This window comes from Sturnus vulgaris, chromosome 8 (genome assembly GCF_052056855.1).
Source record: "Sturnus vulgaris isolate bStuVul1 chromosome 8, bStuVul1.hap1, whole genome shotgun sequence".
Lineage (NCBI taxonomy): Eukaryota > Metazoa > Chordata > Aves > Passeriformes > Sturnidae > Sturnus > Sturnus vulgaris.
The window spans coordinates 8,538,083-8,553,301 of NC_142250.1; the positions used below are offsets into that span (position 1 = coordinate 8,538,083).

The 15,219-nt window shown below is 37.7% G+C and overlaps 1 protein-coding gene across 8 annotated transcripts in view; it reads left to right on the forward strand.

The window, feature by feature from the left end:
• RTKN2 (rhotekin 2) overlaps positions 1 to 15,219 on the forward strand; it is a 122,506-nt gene that overhangs the window by 31,105 nt on the left and 76,182 nt on the right. For all 8 annotated transcript variants that reach the window (XR_015805085.1, XR_015805086.1, XR_015805084.1 and 5 more), the window contains 2 exons: positions 4,560 to 4,654; positions 6,130 to 6,236. Coding sequence is in view for 5 of the 8 variants with exons in the window: in XM_088168784.1 (XP_088024910.1) it covers positions 4,560 to 4,654; positions 6,130 to 6,236 (202 nt within the window). In the remaining 3 variants the exon portion in view is untranslated. The remainder of the gene's footprint in view (positions 1 to 4,559; positions 4,655 to 6,129; positions 6,237 to 15,219) is intronic.

Sequence of the window (15,219 nt, forward strand, 5' to 3'; positions counted from 1 at the left end):
GTTTTATAGCTTTTAAAATAGAAATAGGCCAAATATAATTGCAAATTTTTGGCAAACTGCCAAGAAACTGTTTTTTTCTCTACTTGCCCAAGTGGAAAAAAGCTTACATTTTAAATAGGAAATGAGAAAGTAGGTGTGAATTCCAACCGTGTTGCTGAGCCTTGGGACCTGGTTCTGATCTTGAAATGCACAAGCAGCTTTTATTTTTGTACTCCACAGCCAGCCTGCTGCTAAATCCACTGTTCTTTGCAAACTCCATAATATTTCTCATTTGATCTCTAGAAGAAGTCGAGCTTGTACAGTCTCTGCCCATCTACCTCTTCCCCTTCCCCATTTACTTCCTCCCCCATACTATTTTTGCACCTAGCCAGTGTTGCTCATACTTAACAGGTAGATATGTGTAAAAGTTACAAGTTGTGTGAAAGAGGAAAAGGTGTGTATGTAGGCGGGAGAAACCCTCCTATAGCCTCTTCCCTAATTCCACTTGCCAGCTTTTCAGTAAAACTGCACGACCAAAGGCACTTTATGGTTACAGGCTACTTAACAGATTTCTGAATTGACTTTAGCACAGAACATTTCAAAATAACTTACTGATTTTCAGTGTTCATAGGCATAAGTGCTTTTCCAAATAACTAACCTGTTTCCTTTTAAAAATTAACTGCCTACTATTACTTTCCAGCTACTTTAATTCATTGGGATTTAAGCACGCCAAATACCTAATTTGCAAATATTAATAGCATTGGTTTATTTTATTTATTTCTATTTTTTAGATAGCAGTTTTTTCAAGGAATTCCTTTTTTTTGGCAGCTGACAGTAAAGAATCAATGCTTAATTCTTGCTAGCTGTTGAGTCTAGTCTTAGTCTATCTTCATATATATATTTGCTGGGATCTTACAGGGAGACATTCAAGCATACTCTGTCTTTATTGAACTGATATAACTCTAAACTGATTTTACTGTTTAACTCAGAAACAGACATCCAAGAGATCTCATCCACAGAGCAAAACAAATTTGATCACTACCCTTCCAGTGGATTCCACCTAATGACAATATATTTTTCAGTCTGCATCAGGTCAGTTGGCTGTGCCTTCCACCAGCTTCAGCTGGGCCATGAGATACTATCATTAGACAGAGTTTGAATCAGTTATAACCACTGGCTTCTTTGCTTCAATATAGATTGCCTATCTTTAAATTGTCTACTGGTGCTTCTTCCTTAAAACAGCTGCCTCCTCTCCTGGGTTTTGATTTTGGTTTCTCAATTGAATTTTCCTTCCCTCCATTTTGGAAGTTTGTTGTTTCCACTGTAGATAATCACCTCACAGTGACTACTACGTTCCTAACACAATTAAATGAACAATGAAATTTTAAATGGTAGCATTGCTAGATGATTAAAACAGTTGTTTGTAAAGAAATGGATTATTATAGGCAGAAAATAAGTTGTCAGGGTTTTTTTTTTGTATGTTCCACCTAGGATTTACATTAGTTAGACCTTAGTATGTAGCCCTTATAAGAGGGAAGAGACTGCAAGATTACATGGGATCTTTCAAGTATTCCCAGAGAGTTTTACCAGTCCAACAGGGGAAATTAAACTGCAACAAAAAAGTGAACTTTCTGTATTATACGAACACCTTTTCTCTGTAGATTTCATTTGTACCAGCCTTTTTCTTTTCAGTGCACATAAGTGAAATTTTCCATTTTCCAAAAACTCTGTGATCCCTCTGTTTCAAAGTTCTTGGCTTAGAAATCTCTCTGGTTAGGGAGGAAATTGCCAGACTTGGAACTTCTTGAAAAAGCTTAGTAACAAAGGGCTTGATTGGTTGCTTAAGTTGGTTAATTTGAAATATACTGATATTCTCTCTTAATTATCCCTAGTTTAGTTTCTGTACAGTCTTTTGCCTGTTTAGTTTTTCAATTTTAGCTTAAGTATTATTTTTTCCTTTTTACATTTTTCATAGAAGAAAAAAATTTCAGTGCAGTTTTACTATTAAATTCCAGTGCAACTGTATTGCTCTTTGAAGAAATCACTGGAGAGTTTCCCTCAAGTACCTGTTTATTCATTTGCGGAACTGGCCTACACATGCACTGGTTGTTGTTTGATGTATAGTCCTCCACTGGGCTGAAGGTGAAGCAGCTTCAGTGTCCTATGTTTGATTTGGCAAATCCCTAGTGATATTTTGCTGAAAGTTCACAGTCTAATCTGGTGGCCTCACTTTTATGGTTGGGCGCTTGTTAGAACCTGAAGGTTATATTTGGTTTTACCATCTATTATTTAAGATCTGATTGAAAGGTGAGCATATTGAATTTTTTTTTGTTTTTTTTTAACCTCAGAAGTCTTCCACTCACTCCTTCACTCGCATTGAATGGATGAACTAAGATTAGGATTTCTAACATAGGGTTTAATATTCAGGAACAGATTCTGGAACTGAAGATGTCTTAATTAGCACACATTGTTAGAGTGTTACAGTTACACCCGGGTCTGTGTGGAAACTTCAGCCCCTCTGCCTCTTGATCAGTAAACAGATCTAACAATGAGCCTTTGCTACAGGCGTGTTGTGGAGATGAGCTCTTGGTTTGGTGTTTTTTTTAATGAAGTTGTTATATGGAAAAATGCTACAGATATGCAAAGTACTGAATGAGATGCAGCAGGCAGATTATTCTTTGTTATACAAAGAAACTGCCATTTGAGGCAGTTAGCTAATTCTCTGAAATGCAAAGGAAAAACACAGTCAACAATCCTGATTAGCCAATTAAATCTTAAAAATATCTGTAGATAAAATTTTTCTAAATTATATTGCAGCTACCTTAAGGAATGACTTGGTTTTTAGAATGAAAATGTTATTGTGAAGCATATTTTTAAAGTGAAGTAGCTATTTTTTTGGCAAGGATGTTGTGGTAATTAGTCATGCTTTAGGTAAAAAAAGTAACTTTAGAATCAGCGCAGCAGTTTTATCTGTGAGAAGAAGCTGAACTTTTTGGTACAGTTTAAACAGAATGGTAATGCATTGCTCAACTGCGTGGTCAAACATAAGTGAAGAATATTTTGTTACAACTGTTTTGGAACAGTTTAGCAGGAAATATACACAAATGCTGATGAGTTTTTGTTCAGATTGCCCTCTTGAAATGTTTCATAGCAGTGGTTTTTCATCTAGGATACTATATTGTATTTAATTTTGTCTTTATTCCCTGGAGACAGATATGCAACAGACCTCCTTCTAACAAACTTCCTACTTTTCCTTCTCTTTCATTAGGGTTAGGGGGAGGTAGACACTCTCCTTGTTTATTTGCAGAGCTAAAGGTCTGAAAACTGTATGTTCCCACTGTGCTAGTAAGAAAAACAAGATTTTAAAAATACTAAGATGGAAACCTGTTCTTGGTGATCTTAGTTCAATAGTGTCTCCTCAGCTTTTTCACCACTAAGGTTTCTTATGTTCTACTGAAGATATTTTAAGGATCTTGCACTAGATTCTGTTGGGGAGAGTAGTCAGTGATTTGGAGGGGTTTGTTTTCTTGTGAACTTTGTTCTAACTGCCATTAGCCAGGTGGAATTCTTACTGCATTGCTGGACTGTAAATCTGTTACTTGGTCAGATGACTATTTTAGAGAAAACATTAAATGTGCTATATTTATAACAGTTTATTCCAAGAACTACATTCCACAATTACACTGTGCTGAATTGCAAGAGTGATACTTTTTTTCCCTAGGCAAAATATAAAACTAAGATAAAAGATTCTGAAACCTCTTAGTCCAGTAAGTGAAAAAAAAATCTTTTCTGCTACAAAACTGACCATAGGATTTCTGTACAGATTTCTGCCTGTGAATAATCAATTTATTAGATCCTATTAAAAATAAATATATAAACAACTGGTTTATAAAGTGTAGTCTGCATGGGCAAAGCAAAGAGCAGAGCACCATGGAGAAGCATGGAGAAGCCTTTTAATTTTTAACCTGTATTTTCAGATTAAGTTTGTCATCAGTTGTTCTATTAACTTTAGGAATTTTTGAACCTATTACCAAATCTAATTGCTTTAGGCCTAGGAATGAAAGCTGTAAAATTGTTGACTTGGTGTCTGACTAGAGGAGAGAGGTGCTTTGAGCATCCAGAAGGTGCAGAGGGTTTGGATAGCACAGCCTTTATGTCTGTGTTTGGCTGCTGCTGGCTCTTCAGGAAGCACAAGCCCAGCTTATAGGCAGTGACCACATGAGAAGTCTCCTGGCCAGCAGATCCCAGAGAGGAGGCAACAGAAAGAGTTTTAATTAATTATGACATTGGCCTGGAAGTTGTGGAATGGGAGGTACTGGAGGTACACACATGGAGGCAGGAGATAAGGATCTAGGAAGGATCTAGGAACAGGCTATGGAATAGTGTTTGTTTACAAGGAGAACCAGAGATAGAGGAGTTGTGTGCCAAGAGGTTGGAGGTGGCCATCTGTGGTGCTGTGCACCTTGGTGTTTCCTTGTACCCAAATGTGGTCTCTCAGGCATTGTCTAGATTCCACTTAATTACTGTGTGAGCAGCATGAAACAGAAGTGTCCTAAACGTGCCTTTTCTTTCACATTTAGTGGAGCAAAGTACAGTTTGCTAGCATACACCACTTTGGGGCTGGAAAGTGCTGAGGACAATTTCAGGACCCACAACCTTACCATTACAGGAAATGGTAAGTACATATGGTATCAATTTAAGGAAATAAAAAACCAATAACATTTTGCATTAAACTCTTGTAAACTAAAGAGCTTAAAGAGATTATTTTTCTTGATACTCAATATAGAACAACTTTAATAAAATATTTAACGGCTCTAAACCAGGCGTCTGTACACAGCTGAATAAACTATAACTTGAGTAAAATTTCAAGTCCAGATGAAAATTTAATTCTTTTGGGAGTTTCTTCTGTCATTTGCATCTCCATCTTATGTGAGTTGTAGTTATATACAAATTATTTCCCCTTCCTCACAACCAAGGAAGGGTATCAGAATGAAGAACAGCTTGTTCCTCTGTAGTCAGAAGGAAAGAAGAAAAATTGCTTCAGTTTGGCGAGGTTGTTTGAGGCCCAGATCTAATACAGGACTAAAGTGTGCGTGCTTGCAGTCTGTGCTGGCTGCTGTCCTTCGGCTCTGGGGCAGCATAAGCTGGGAGCAGTCAGCCTGGATACTGACACTGTGGGACTGATTATGCTGCAACTGATGGTGGTATTTTCACTTTTTGGTACTTTGTCCTCCCATAAGCTATCCTCCAACTGTTAACTTAAGTCATGGGACTTTCACTGTTGCTTCTGGGAACTTAAATCATTTACTGGGGTAAACTTGACCTCAAAGGGAATTTCCCTCTTTGTGTTTCAGTAATTTTGAATAAGTACAGATTTGAAGATTTATGGGGCATTTATTTCTTTAAGTGTTGTATTAATAATTCTGAGTACCTTCGATTTGTAAAGCCTTTCTTTATTAGTACTTTATATTCTTTCTTCTTGAAGTTCCTTTTTCTGACATTCACACAATCTAGTCTGGTGAGAAAGGACATACCTGGGTACTTTGGTTCATTACAAGCACTTCTAAAACTTGATCAAAGACAGAGTCACATTAATGGAACATTGCATTACCTACTTCTAAGTACAGAAGAGAGCCTATTGCATAGCAGAGCTATGAACGATTCCAATTCATTAGAAACTCCTTAGAACCCTAAATGCTCTTCCAGTGCTGAAGGCAAAAGTAGATACAATAAAACAATCTGAAGTAAAATACTCATGTATAAATGTAGCTGTGTGCCACAATGGAATGGGCTCAGGTATCAAACTAGAGGAGAGGGCTGGCGTACTTTCTGTTCAAAGAGTTTCTAGCTCTGAAATGAGCTACATCTTATATAAGAAAAATTTGTTTTTGCAGAACAATATTGCCATTTTTACTTGAAATTATTTTGGAATTTAGTAATATTTTTCAATTAAAAAACATTTCCTGAAGACTAAAAATCAGTTTTATTCTAATCCTATAGGATTAAATTTATTTTCTTGAAATACAAAAATATGCTTGTTTACGCTCATGATCTTAATGTAAAAACAGATGTAGAAAGTTAAAATATATGTTTAGTGCAATTGTTTGGAAGTGAGTGTTTGTCTGTCTTTTGCCTTTTTCTTTCCCCCAGAGGAATCCTCTTTTTGGCTACCCCTATATAGAAACATGTGTTGCCGTTTAGTTGTCCAGCCCTCCTGCATGGCCAGTGATATGATGGCAGGATTTCTAAATCAGAAGGTAAGAAGACCTTGCTTGTGTTTGCATGCTGGGCTGTTCATAGCTGTCACTAAGAGTCAATTGTTAAAACATTTGCTTTTACCTGAAGTGGTGTATCGAGAGCTCTTGGTTTTTACCTGTTCTACCTAGAGCAAGGAGAAAACTCTCCACACCTGTATTCACAAAAGGTGCCTTCAGTGGCAGAGCATGCGGGAATCAATGTTTCCTTGGCATGAATGATGAGGCTGTTAGTAAAGATCAAGTCTAACTCTCGTTTCAGATTTGGTTTGCAGTGATACTTAACTGCATCAGACCTAATAGTCCTGTGGCTCTCAGCCTTGTGCATACCCCTTGTTGTGCTGACACAAGAGTTCCTATCACAGCATGGTGAATCAAGCCATATTTAAAATCATCCCTTCAGAAATTATTCATGTGAATTCACTTTACTTCTCTATTTTGGTTTGTTGCACAACTAGGCATATGAGAAGGTGGCAGTGGAGGGCCAGCGGGTCTGGATCATTTGTCAGGAGTTCTGAATTACAGGCATTAAACTGGTTGTGAAACTGTTACAGTTTTATGAAAGCTGTTCAGAAAATTCATTTGAGAAAGTGGAAATTCTAGACAAATGTCTTTGCTTGACATTTGTTGAATGTAGTGTGTGTATTTCCAAAGTGAAATACTCTTTTTATTTCTATTATTGTGCCATTGCTGTAGCTAATAAAGGTGCTTTCTTTTTTTTACATTAGACACCAGATTTAGATTTCATTCCGTGTGAACCAGCAGATTCTGTACTGTTAGTGTCACATGGCAAGTCTGCAAAAATTGTAAAACACAGAAGACATTTAAAGTACTGCTAACATTTCAGAAATCAGTGATTGTAATGTTCTGTAACCGAAAATCTTTGTGGTAGGAATGAATTTTTTGTGGCTAAGTTTTGATAATTCAGGGCTCATATGTGTACATCTTGCAATATAGTTTTGGTTTAGGTTTATGTTTGGCAATTTCTGACTACTTCTCCCCCTTAGCAAATGGTAGGAGGTCTAACGAGCTGGAGGAGACTGTATTGTATATTGTATACTTGTATTGTAACTCCTTTGTTATTACTCACCAGAAGAAACTGAGGCTAAAGTGGAGCCAGCATTGACAGTTTCCATCAACAAGGTAAAATTAGTTGTATGGGGATTTTTTTTCAGTTGTTGGGGTTTAAAATTTTATTTTATTATTTTGGGGTTCTTTTTCGTTTAAGAAATACGTGCAGCAATTTGGGCTCTAAGCTGCTAGTGTGCAGAGTGCTTTCTAGGTAGAATGAAGGTGGGATTCACTTCAGTGGAATTTGCAGTCCCGCAGCAGGAACGTAACATTCCTTATCTGTGGATGTAAATTCCTTCTATTGCATTAGACTGGTTAGCAGAGAGACAAAAAGGAGGGAGTTTTTCTACAGGAAAAGTAATAACCTTTTATATGACAGTTCTGTAAGACAGCCCTTGGAAATGTATTGCTTACAGTCCCTTAGCAATGCTCTGGTAGACTTTTGTCCTCAGCAAGGTGGAATTCCAACAAAAGCTTTTTTGTTGTTGTGTGTTATTTGGCCACAGTCTTAATCAGAAGGAGAAATGGAAAAATTTTCAAAATATTTTAGTGGCTTAAAATAAGCTGCTTTTCTTAAAGCTGTTTTTGTCCAGAGCACAATAACTTTGGAAGCTCTGTTCTCTAGGATGACATTATTGCTGTTGTTCATGCCCTGATTGAAAAACCTGAGTTTAAAATGTAAATTTAAAATGTTACTTACTATTTGACCAAAGAAACAGTAATTAATCTGAAGTAATATTTAAATTAGTAATGTTATTGAAAGGACATAGAAGAGTACCTTCTAGAATGGCAAGCATTAGAGAGAACAGATACTTTCAAAAGCTGGTTTTGGTGCAGGCATCAAGGGTGGTTAATATCCCATAAGGACGGGCAGAAGAATTAAATGTTATTTGCTATTGCCATAGCTGCATTCATCTTACATAAGTAAATAGACTCATTTGGAAGCGGTATTAAGTACCAGCCACTCTGGATTCTGCTGCTGTGCTGCTGTGAGGGCTCGATGCCAACAACAATTCTGAGAGAAGCATTTTGGGGCCCAGCCGCTTGTTCAGCTGCTGCGCCGCGTTGTGCCAGGCAGGCACAGGGCAGCTGATGAAGCAGTTGCACAGGCAACTTATGGGGGTTAAAGTTAGTTCGTCTGGCAGGAGGAGGCTTGGCTTCAACTGTTTCCCTTTAATCCATTCCCTTACCCAGCTCGTTACATGGCTGCACAAATGCTTGTGTGGTAGAAGCATGGGGCTCATCTATGACTGAGAGCATGTGGGGGCATGGGGTGACAAAGCATGCTTCTTACAGCAGCAGAATCAGGTTTTGGTGCCTTGAGCGTTCCTGGGAGAGATGACTGCATTCTTGTTCAGAGTGAGACTGCTATAGAACCCAAACATTTAAACGGGTCATAACAATGTGACCTGTGTGTGTTAGGATTTTTTTTTTAATTGCTAAGATTTAAATTGATTCCTAAATAAAATTACCTCTTTTCTAGTGCTATTTTTTCTTCTAACTGTTCATACATCTATATTAAATAAATATTTATACTGTGATATATATTTAAGTAGGTTTATTTCTTCAGTCAGTTTTAATTTCACTAGACAGCCTCTGCCATAATTCTGTTTTCCAGCTGTTCACTGTATCAGTTAAGAAATGGTAAACTTTAGTAAATTATAGGATGACTAAATAATTCCAAAACATGACAGGAATATTTTTTAAAATTATCTATCAGGCTGCCTCATATCTTTCCTTAGAGTTCTCTGTCTAAATACTGATCTTGCTTTTCCTTTTAAAATAACCATATTGTACTCAGATGTTTTGCTCCTTCGAGTAACCAGTGCACTTAGAAACTAAAATCCAACTTGACAAGCCTTTGTTGAGATACCGTCCTTATGTTTGCAGAGTATCCTTAGAGTTAACATGTAAAAGGTACGATTTATGTATCTTACGCCATTTTACAAAAATGTCAGGCTGCTGGAGAATGACTGTGAATTCTGCTTCAATTGAAATTAAACCAAGAAAAAAAGAAAATGCAATTGAAAACATATTTGCATCCTTTACTATTTAAACAGTTTCTCTTGAAAATAATTTAATGCCTGCAGATATTTTTTGATTCCTTTGTTATGAAATTACTCTTACATATTAAATGAAAACAGACTAATCATACGGGCTTGTCTGCTACATGTTGTTATAGAAACAGCAATTTCAAAGTGAAAGTTGATATTGAACATCAACTCTAGACATTCTAACTAAAATCTCTTCAGGTTGCATATGTGGCATTTTCATTTGTAATGTGAAGCTGATCCTTTATATGTAATTTGAATATACTTTCTGGGAAGTAATGAAATCATCTGGTTTTATGAGAAATTCTCTGGAAAATCTTCACACCGATAGCTGTATTTCCCATTCCCTTTGAATTGAGACTTAAAGAAGCCATTAAGGCCAGCAAAGTCATTACTTCAAATTTAGATGACTTCACTGCTACTGCTCTTGAGCAAGAATGGTTCTGCAGTTCCTATTATGCAAGTGCTACTGTTATTGTTCCAGCTAAATGTGATTATAACATATTATATTGCACAACTAAGTAGGAAAAGAGAAATGTTATTTTCTGTAGCAAAGAAAATTTACTGGAATCCAATTTGAAGAAATATCCTTTATAGGCCAGTTCCTGAATTTTTTTCAAGTTTTCTTAAATTTGAAATGAAAAATAAAGGCCTTTCCTGCATGTGATAGCTTAGCAAATTGGTGCATGTGCAAGCAATTCATGTTAGTTGCTCAGTGTTTGGAATACGTAATCTACTGTGTTTGGTTCATAGATTATAAAACTTTTTTTGTGCCATGGGTTCATGAAGCTTGAGGGATTCTAAGATCTTACTTCAAATTACTCTAGTGCCATGATTTCCTTCCTGGCATATTTTGTCCCAGGACCATTCAGTCAGCAGGCCCAGGGCTCTCTCTGTGCTCATGCGGATTGCTATGGGGAGCAGGGTGAGGAGCAAGTGTTTGCAGCCACAGGCTCAGGGTTCATGGAACACTGCCTAACCGTGCAGCAAGAGCAGAGGGACAAAATCAATCTGGAGTTATCTTGAATGGCAGTCCTTGGTGGTACAGCTGTTATGGCTAGGTCAGGTACAGGACTTTTTTGGAAAATGTGGCGATGGTTGCAGCAGCATAATTTCAAGGGAACCATGCATATTTCTAGGGAACCAGGGAGTTCATCCTTGGGCTGGAGCAGAGGAATGTGGGTATCAGTTCTGGACCACGTGAGCTTTTAGGGAGTGAGCAACATGAACAATATTCGCTGTGTGTGTTGGGGAACTCTGGCATGGGGAAATAAGCCCTGAAAATACCTATATTCTCTGTAGTAAGGACTTTGACACACTGGTTGGCTTGGAAAAGCCTTCATAGCTGTGAAAATACATTGGAAAAGCACAGACTAGTTAAGTGCTTCCAAATGTCTGGTATCTCATATCCCATTGCTTAGTTAAGTCTTTCAGCTGCTTGAAGGAGATCATGGATGCAGGCAGGGGAAGCAGGTAGAACAGCCAGATCCTTGTAGTACACATGCTCAAATTGAGCAGTTTGACAGCTGCTTTATTGGCTCTCTGATGCTTCACAAAATGCTTGCTGGTCATATATTGTAATCTCCTTTTCTATGTTTTCATCTGCTGCATTGCTGCCAAGATCAATGGCACAGATATCCTAATATTGCTTATCCATGTCATACTCGCACATTGTACTGACCAGCCAGTGGCCATGAGGATGTTACATTAGTACAAGCTCACAAAACAAGGAAGGGACAAAATATTAGCTGATATTCTGAATTTGCTCTTCTGCATGAATGTGTTTGGAAGCCATAATTTGAAATGTAGCCATTTTTCCCTGCTTGCCTAAAACAAACTTCATGGAAATTATTAATATTACAACAGAAACCAATGCATGTGCAGGTTATATTGGTTCCAGTGTTGTATTGATTTTCAGTTTGGTTTACTTTTTGTACTTAAAACATAAAGGGAGTTTGTTACATGTGATTTTATTTGTTTAATCTTAAAATAGATGCACAGAACTGGGTGTCTAGATTATTCAATATTTTTAAGAACTGTAATTTGTTTTGATGGCCTAAAATGGTCCTTATAACCAGTACTTCTTAGTGTGTCAGGACTGGCTTATCAAGAAAATGTTGTACCTCAGCAATAAAAAAATTCTCTCTATCTCTGTGTCTTAGCTTAAAATATGAGCTTTTGTAGTGGTTTTGGTTCACCAATTTGAGATTTCCTGGCCAATGCACCAATTTATGTGGTGGATCTAGTGCTGGCCAAATCATCAGTGCATCCACTAGAATTATTTGCTCATTTTCTGCTGTGAGATAAGACTAGAAGGAAGGCAAAGCAGGCTCAAACTTTAAAGGGTATAAAGAAGAACTTGTTAACAGGACTAAAAGAAAAAAAAAAAGAATCAAACCTTCAGAACACTTCTCCCTACACCTTCTTTTCTTTCACACTGACAGCATACAGAAACAATCTCTAAAATAGTCTTTCTCCAGTTCACTTAGGGAGAGGAGTCTCTCTTGTCATGCTATAGAAACTTGCCACAAGAAAACAAAAGAAATTTTCAGGAATAGCAGCCACCCAGAAATCTGCTATCACAAAGTCCCTCCCATTTTTACAGCCTTCCAACAGCTGTCTTTATGGGCCATGTCAGTTTATGGGGTACCATTTTAAGGATGAGCTGTTCAAAACAAAGGTTCTCTTCATCTGTCTCTGAGATCATCTTCATCTCTAGGAACAGAGGTCTTATTTTTCCCTGAGGGCAAAGGGTGTTCATCACTCTTCTCTCTCTATTCAAACTTCTCATGAAATCACATCTACTTCAGGATCTGCTTGCTTTAGCATAGATGCCTTTGCTCATATCTGCAGTTTGAATGCTTCAACCACCCCATGCTTTTCAAGAGTTACAAGGAAAAAGAGTCTGATGTTATTAATCATATCTTAACCATAGCCTTACAAGATAATTTCAGTCCAAGCTAGGGCATCTTCTCATCCTCCCATCTATGATTTTACTCTTCCCTTTTTACTGACCTCAATGTCTCCATGTTGTTTCCCTGCATATCTTTACTCTGTCATTTTCTTTCACTGGAGAGAGAGAATCAATGTTTCCAGGTTTCATCTGTGCACTGAAAGAGTTAATATCTTGCCTGGGCGGTGGCTGGAGCAGTCACGGTGGAATACTTCAGGCTGCTCTGGGGGGCTGGGTCAGGATAGCAGGTGCCGGGACCAAACAGCAGTGGCTGCTCTGGAGGAGGGGTGGCCAGGATCTCAGCAGCCAGGCTAGAACTCAGAGGCAGCACCCTTGGGCTGATGGGTTTCCCTCCCCCTTGCCCAACAATTTCTGGTGAAACTCAGCAGCAGCAGCATTTCAGCCACACTGGGGAAGGAACCCAGCCCGGCCAGACGAGTTACCTGCTGAGAAACCGGAAGCAAAAGAGGGGTTCCCGGGGTTTTTTCGTCTTTACGTGTATGTTCACAAAGGTGCATCTAACTTTTTCACTGGTGTAACAATGTGTCAATATTAAAAATCAGCCACTAATTATTTTTTGTCAGGTCTAAAGGAAGCTGCCAAGGTCCTTACAGGGAATTATTTCCATAACTGGTTCCTTTCCTTCCTTACCAAAAAATAAATTAATACAAAAGCAGCACACTTTTCCAGAGTGGTATTATCAAGCAAAGAGATTTTATTTATGGGGAGAAATAGAGAATAAGGTTGGTATTTACAAATACCATATATTTTTCCTTTTAGTCTTTCCCCATCTTCAAGAAACAATATTTTGCATAAAGAATATAAAACTGGTTTCAGCTTCCGTCAAAGAGTCGTTTGAGTTCAAGATTCAATTGTTTTCCTATTGCCATCCACCGATTGTTCTGGTGTTTACAACTGCTACAGCAGAGTTCGTTCAGTTTTTTTTTGAAGACTGGGAAAGATATTATTACAATGTGGTAAATTAAAACACTTTTTGTTGTTTTTGGGGGGGTGCTTTTTCTGCTTGTTTTGTTTTTGTTTTGTTTTTAATAGCTTTTTATTGGTTCGGGTTTTGCTTTTATTAAGTGGAACTGGGCACGTCATGTAATTCACCCAAGCTTGACAAACTCATCATCCCCTTGCTGTAATGGCATCTCATATAACTGCTGAAATATTCAATATTGATATATATTGTTGTTTGAGGATTTATCTCCTTTGAATAATACTACAGCTGTGGGATAAAACCTGCAGCAAACATCATTAAATAAACTTGTGTGTATGGTATGCTTGAAGTTCTTACCTGTCAAATGTTAATCTATTTTTTTGCTGGTATCTATGGTTACCTGAGTTAATGGGTTATAGACCACTGATGGATGAATTACTTCAACTCCTATTTTTAGACAGAAGAATTTAAATTACCATATCAGATAGGCTACAAGCAATTGTTGGTATTTCAAATAGTTACTTCAGTAACTATTTGAAATTTGGGGAATAGTCTGTAGAATAACTTTTCTTTTTCTGAGTACTGAAATTAGACTTTGCCCATGAGATCCCATGTGTAAACTTAATTTCTGTAGTGTATGTTTAATGTCTTTAGCAGATGTTTGACATTTGTTTGAGTTGTGTAAAAGTGAACTGGTTGTTCTGTCCCCATTGTATTTTGGGGAACCACCTTTGTTGTCAGATTCACTGTCCATCCAGACAGGAGATGTTTGAACACAGCCATGGCTGTGATTGTTGGCTTCCTTCAAATCCTGGGCACTGCCCATGCCAGGATACCTGTGTGGCAGGGGGGGCAGTGCATAATCGTGCTGTGTGTTAGATGTCCTCATGTCCTGCTGGACTCTGGGGCTGGCCAGCTGCAAGGGGCCTGCTGGCACCCTGGCACCAAAACTCATTATTCTGTTCTCCTGGGTATGCCAGAAATCCTCTGAGGATCAGTGTTGTAATGGGCTGCTGCTTGTTCAGTCAGGTCAAGCTGCATGTGCAAAGGGCTTCTGCTTTACTTCTGTGTATAAAGTGATGTTAATTGTTTTAATTTGCTCACCATGTTGTGATGAGTAGCAATGTTGACCAGTTGTGTTCTGGAATTCTTTTAGTTGTATTTTAGCTAGACTCAAAACTTTTAGCATTTTACACACAAAAAAAATCACTGAGTTAGGGATAAGTGTTTTTGTTTTTTCTCATTGTAGTTATGCCATAACAAAGAAAGTAAATACTCTGAAAATACCACTGGATCTAGTCTAGAGCAATTGAACTATGTTCCTGAAGGAGAAACCTTGGCTCTAACAGTGCTGCTGTGTAACTGAGAGCTTTTCTAATTCTAGCTGAAGAGATTTTATAGACTTCTTGTTATACTTCTTGGATATATATACACATTTAATTATTTCTATGTAGCTCTCCTAATTAAGTTAAAACTAAAATGTCTACTTTCAAATGGGAAATAATTTTTTCACTATTAGAGCAAAATCTTGTTTTAGTAGAAGTGTATGGGTTACTGCTACAAATGCCCTTTAAAGATGATCTAGGTAAATTTCTTTTTAGTTTTCCTGTCACTGTTGTATTACCATGAATGTCCTGATGCACTAAGATGAACATTAAATGGATACAAGTTTACAATGCAGGGGGGAAACAATGGCCCACAGAAGTGCAGTAGGATGTGTAAATAGCAGCAGTAATAGTGTGATTGTCCATCTGAATCCTTTGGAGAAAAGGAACTGCTTGCTGTTATTGTAGATTATTCGCTAAACTGCTGTGGAGAAGAGTGAGAAGTGTGAGATGAGCTGGTGAATGTAGAGGGAAGGGAAACACAGAATTACAGTACATTCTGTAATTCAGAACTGAACAGCAATAATTGTGCTTTATTCTCCTTTTTTTCAAGCTTAATGCCATTTTAATAGTTTTTATAATC